We start from the raw sequence: 4,173 nt of genomic DNA, 5'->3' as shown, positions 1-4,173 counted from the left end.
ATATATATATATATTACGTGTTCGCGTGTGTGCATTTATGTACTTTCATCTGACAATACATTGTATGAAATATCGAATCACCACGCGCATAACTTATGTATCGAATAAAATGAATAAGATCCTAATATTTTCGTTGAAAAGAATCTCTCTTAGAAGATCAAAACACAATTAGATTAGTGAACGTAAAGTATTCACATAGATATAAAAGTTAGAACTCACATATATAATTCGTGAGACGTGGGTACGTGCTGTGCTACGTGTCGTACCGTAATGTATTCTAAACATAAAACACGAGGCTTGTTTACACGAATGTTAAAAATGCTTTGACAATTTTTTTCCTGCACCGTGGGAATTGATTCCGTGTCTTGTCTCGGTTTTGAGAAAGCTTTTACACTTATGTTATATATACCAACCATGTTGAACCTTTGGAACGAAGTCTTTCTTATATATTTAGTGTGCAAAATATTCTTACGCTTTTCGTGGTTCGTCAAATAATTATTATGTATAGTAGTAATAAAGGATAAAATTCTACGAGTCCTCGGAACAATCAACGAGGCTATGCATTGACATTCGGTCGGTTCCCGCGCTTAAAAATCTTTGAGTCGAAGGTGACTCTATCGCTTTTTCTTCCTCACTCTTTTTCTGTTTCCAGTTTTACTCACTCATATCCTCTCACATTTATTTTCTTTCTCTCTCTCTCTCTCTCTCTCTCTCTCTCTCTCTCTCTCTCTCTCTTTCATATACCCCGAACTACTGTCACACCATTCATTCTATTTAACTTGCACACTGACGTTTGCACAAATACGTACTTACGATATAGTTCTTACAATATTTTATATATATTCATTTACTCTATTAATTATATCAATACTGTTGACGGATAGAGATTCATTCACAGGTCGCATCAGAGCGGACAATCGTCTCTGACGCGCGTGGCATTAACATTCCTTTTTCTTACTTCTTCATCCGTAAATGATTCTTTACTTCCTTCACATCGTTCTACCTTTCACATATTTAATATAATTTTTGACATAAAGTTTTTATCACACGCTAAAAACACTTGATCTCCTTGATTTTGGAGATAGCCGTCCGTCCGCACAGTGCCTCGAAGCGATAGAGCGATCCACGAATAAACGGGTGCAACTGCCGCTCTTCTTCTTCTCCTTTCTTCTGCCGCTTCCGTCATTCAGTTTCTCCGCAATCTTCCCGTATAACGTCGTGGTGAATTCGGAGACACCGCGCTACCTCCCCTCCGTTCGAGAATTAGAAAAATCATACAAACTCGAACAGATGCCGCCGCGGCATATTATCCGTCCTCGTCTTCATTCTCAACAGCATCGCAGCATTAACAGCGTCAGCGGGTTGTACAATGATTTGGCGCGAAATTTACCTATCGGCGAATCAGAACACTTTTGCACCGGCACAAACACGTTTTCCCGCTCGCATCGAGTCCCAAACGTTGTTATCTGGTCCGATCCTCTCATTCTCCCGCACGAAACAATCCCTATTATGGTTATGATTAAGTGTAATCATTTGTGACCGCGCTGCGCGAGGAAATACTCTATCTGTTGTAGACAGAGTAATTGCTGCACCAAGCTCTGTAGCGGGTCCTGGCCCGGCTGAAGCTGGCCCGGCTGCTGCCCTTGGAGTCCCTGCGGCTGCATCAAGCCTCCACCAGTAGGCTGAGCAGACGTAGGCGGCAGCATAGTGGTGCCCGGACCTGACTGCTCGGCCAACAACTGCCGTTGCAGTTGTTGCGCCTGGTAATGAGCCACCGCCATCAGTTCCGAGGACTCCATGCCCATCGAGGCGGCGGCAGCGGCGGCGGCGGCGGCGGCGGCGGCCACGTGACCCAACTGCGGATGCTGCTCCGGATGATGGTGGCCTGGTGCTGCTGCTGCTGCTGCTGCTGCTGCTGCTGGCAAGCCGGGTTGACAGGCCAGCGTCGGAAGCATGCCGACGTGCGACGACAACCTGCCAGTCATGGAGCCAGCTGCGGAGGCCAAATAGGCGGCGGCAGTGGGGAGGCTAGGATTCTCGCCCCGCTAGGGAGCCACGTTCTTGGGCCTGCGCCCCCGTCGCCCCCTGGTGGGGGGGCGCGGGGACTCCTGGCCTCACTGGCTCACCGCGGGGCTCTTCTTGTCTTGCTGCTGTTGACTGGCGTCCTGCGTTCCCTGTACACCTGCAGCCGCACCCGCTTGACCACCTTGGACTCCCTGAAGTAGTACATACACACACACACATGCAAGACATAACATTAGAATCACACATTATTTATGACGCTCTCTGAATAGTATTATAAAGTCAATACCTTTTCCTTAAACTTTATTTTTCTTTTCTTTAATCTTCTGTTGAGTCGAGTATCTTTAGTATTTTCCGAGTTAGTATCAACCGAATAATGACATCACTCTCCAAATTCAGAACTCAAGTAATAGTTTCAATATCTGATATCAGTTATTTTCACAAATTAGTTCAAGTAATTCAAAATTTTGGACTTGTTGCATATCTAGAGTTCTTCAAATAAATTATGTGCGCGCAGGCACATTTTTTAATCTAAAATTTTTGTTCTGCTGTAGAAAAATGATTACCTGACTACCAGGACCTCCCTGTGGTGGACCAGGGCCACGATCTGGTGGCCAAGAATTACCCGGTGTTGGTTCCGAGTGGAACTGATGAGGGTGTGGCGGTGGTCCACCGGATGCATCATGACTATGAGGATCCAGATTATTTGCGGCATCGTACTGCGTATTTTCCAACCTTGTAATTAATCGTTCGTCCTCATCCCCAAATTCACCGCCCATCAAAGAAGGCTCACCCACGACCATCACATCCTACATGAAAGTAAAAAAAACATTTAGTCAACGCCTGCTTCTTGACGACGTTGCACGATCGACGTTGTGCTGCTTCATTGAGAAAACAAATCGAAAAATTTACCTGCGATGCTAGAGAAAAATTTGGCCCTGGTGAACGTTTCTTGCTGGGCGCAGGAGGTGCATTGTTGCCCGGTCCGGATGTACTGCCCTTCCGCTTTCTTCTTTTACTAGCTGGCCGCTGAGACTCTGGAAAGGAAGGAAGTCGTCGTGAGCACGACGCTGCGTGCATTCGTTGGCCACGTTCGGCCACGTGTGTATCTACACACTGATAAACTTAAGAGCACTACCCAGCTGTGGACCTTTCTCATTATCAAAGGTCTCTGACACGCACAAGCACAAGCATGCATTGATAGACAAACACATAGATATGTGTCAGGTTTATTTCTATCTTTCTCCCACGAGCTACTTTGCACTCTCAAGCGATGTTTACAGAGAAACACGTTTGGCAATATATTATTTGGTGTTATATACGCTTGGTTCCACGGTTTTATCAAGTTTTAATGAACATCAGGTGGATATATATATATATATATGAGCTATACAAAATCGCAAGTGAAATGGGAAACGCGGTGCACGCACAAGCACGATAAAGACGGGCGATAAGCTGATGCTAAAAGCCATGTCTCGCAAATAATACAAGCGAATCAATGCTATCCATTAATGTAATATATACAATTAAAAGGAAATCGAAATTTCAGTCATAGTAATGCTCTTAAATAGTAATCCTTAAATATAACTTCATAAAATGACTTAGATATTTGAATTAAATTCGATCAATGAAGCAAGCGACACAAGACTATTAATAGAAAAGTCCATCTAATTGCTAGAAAATTTCGAATAAAATCATTAAGTTTCACCCTCGATAAGAAAAAACCGGTGGAACCAAGAATCCCGATAAAGCGGTAAAGAAAATCAACAACGAACTGTGCGTCGTTCCGCGGATAGCAAAAACTGATTTCACGTTGTCTATTAGGATCGAATGGCCGTTCGGCTTCACTGGCTGGTGCTTCTCATGTAAAGCAACTGTTCGTCTACCTCTCTTACCCGGCGGGGCAACTATCCTCTGCCATTTCTGGAACAAGGTCGTCTTCAGACAATCACGAGGTGACAACGCATACGCCTTGTGCCTCGACATCAGTTCCTGCATCGGCTCCAAAATCACGCATAACTGTAAAAAAATCGTCGTATAGTTTCTAATGAAAAGTTATTAAGTCAAGTTACAAGTTCAGTTTTGATAGTGTTCAAAATCTCTTTTAACCGTCCGGACCTGACGCCAACATAGTGTTACTGATTCGACACC

General features: G+C 44.3%; 2 protein-coding genes across 4 annotated transcripts in view; both read right to left on the bottom strand.

The window, feature by feature from the left end:
* Nucleotides 1-33: 33 nt before the first annotated feature.
* On the bottom strand, nucleotides 34-2,008 carry LOC108756835 (oligodendrocyte transcription factor 2-like). The gene has a single exon (XM_018500938.1). The coding sequence runs from the start codon at nucleotides 1,983-1,985 to the stop codon at nucleotides 1,530-1,532; it is 456 nt and encodes a 151-aa protein (XP_018356440.1). The 5' UTR covers nucleotides 1,986-2,008; the 3' UTR covers nucleotides 34-1,529.
* Nucleotides 2,009-2,092: 84 nt separating this feature from the next.
* The window catches only part of LOC108756824 (LIM domain-binding protein 2), a 192,392-nt gene continuing 190,311 nt past the window's right edge, over nucleotides 2,093-4,173 (bottom strand). For 2 of the 3 annotated variants that reach the window (XM_018500906.1, XM_018500925.1), the window contains exons 7-10: nucleotides 3,909-4,041; nucleotides 2,935-3,059; nucleotides 2,589-2,831; nucleotides 2,093-2,216 (exon numbers count right to left, since the gene is read on the bottom strand). In XM_018500906.1, coding sequence (XP_018356408.1) covers nucleotides 2,115-2,216; nucleotides 2,589-2,831; nucleotides 2,935-3,059; nucleotides 3,909-4,041 — 603 coding nt within the window. In that variant the 3' untranslated portion in view covers nucleotides 2,093-2,114. The remainder of the gene's footprint in view (nucleotides 2,217-2,588; nucleotides 2,832-2,934; nucleotides 3,060-3,908; nucleotides 4,042-4,173) is intronic. The other variant, XM_018500915.1, reaches the window with a different exon arrangement.

The sequence above is a fragment of the Trachymyrmex septentrionalis genome, unplaced genomic scaffold, assembly GCF_001594115.1.
Source record: "Trachymyrmex septentrionalis isolate Tsep2-gDNA-1 unplaced genomic scaffold, Tsep1.0 scaffold101, whole genome shotgun sequence".
Lineage (NCBI taxonomy): Eukaryota > Metazoa > Arthropoda > Insecta > Hymenoptera > Formicidae > Trachymyrmex > Trachymyrmex septentrionalis.
Note: the sequence above shows the minus strand (reverse complement) of the source record. Positions and strands in the feature narration are given on the sequence as shown.

What these genes read in the sequence shown, in the direction of transcription:
- LOC108756835 (XM_018500938.1), bottom strand. Translation starts at nt 1,985, where the DNA reads ATGACTGGCAGGTTGTCGTCGCACGTCGGCATGCTTCCGACGCTGGCC.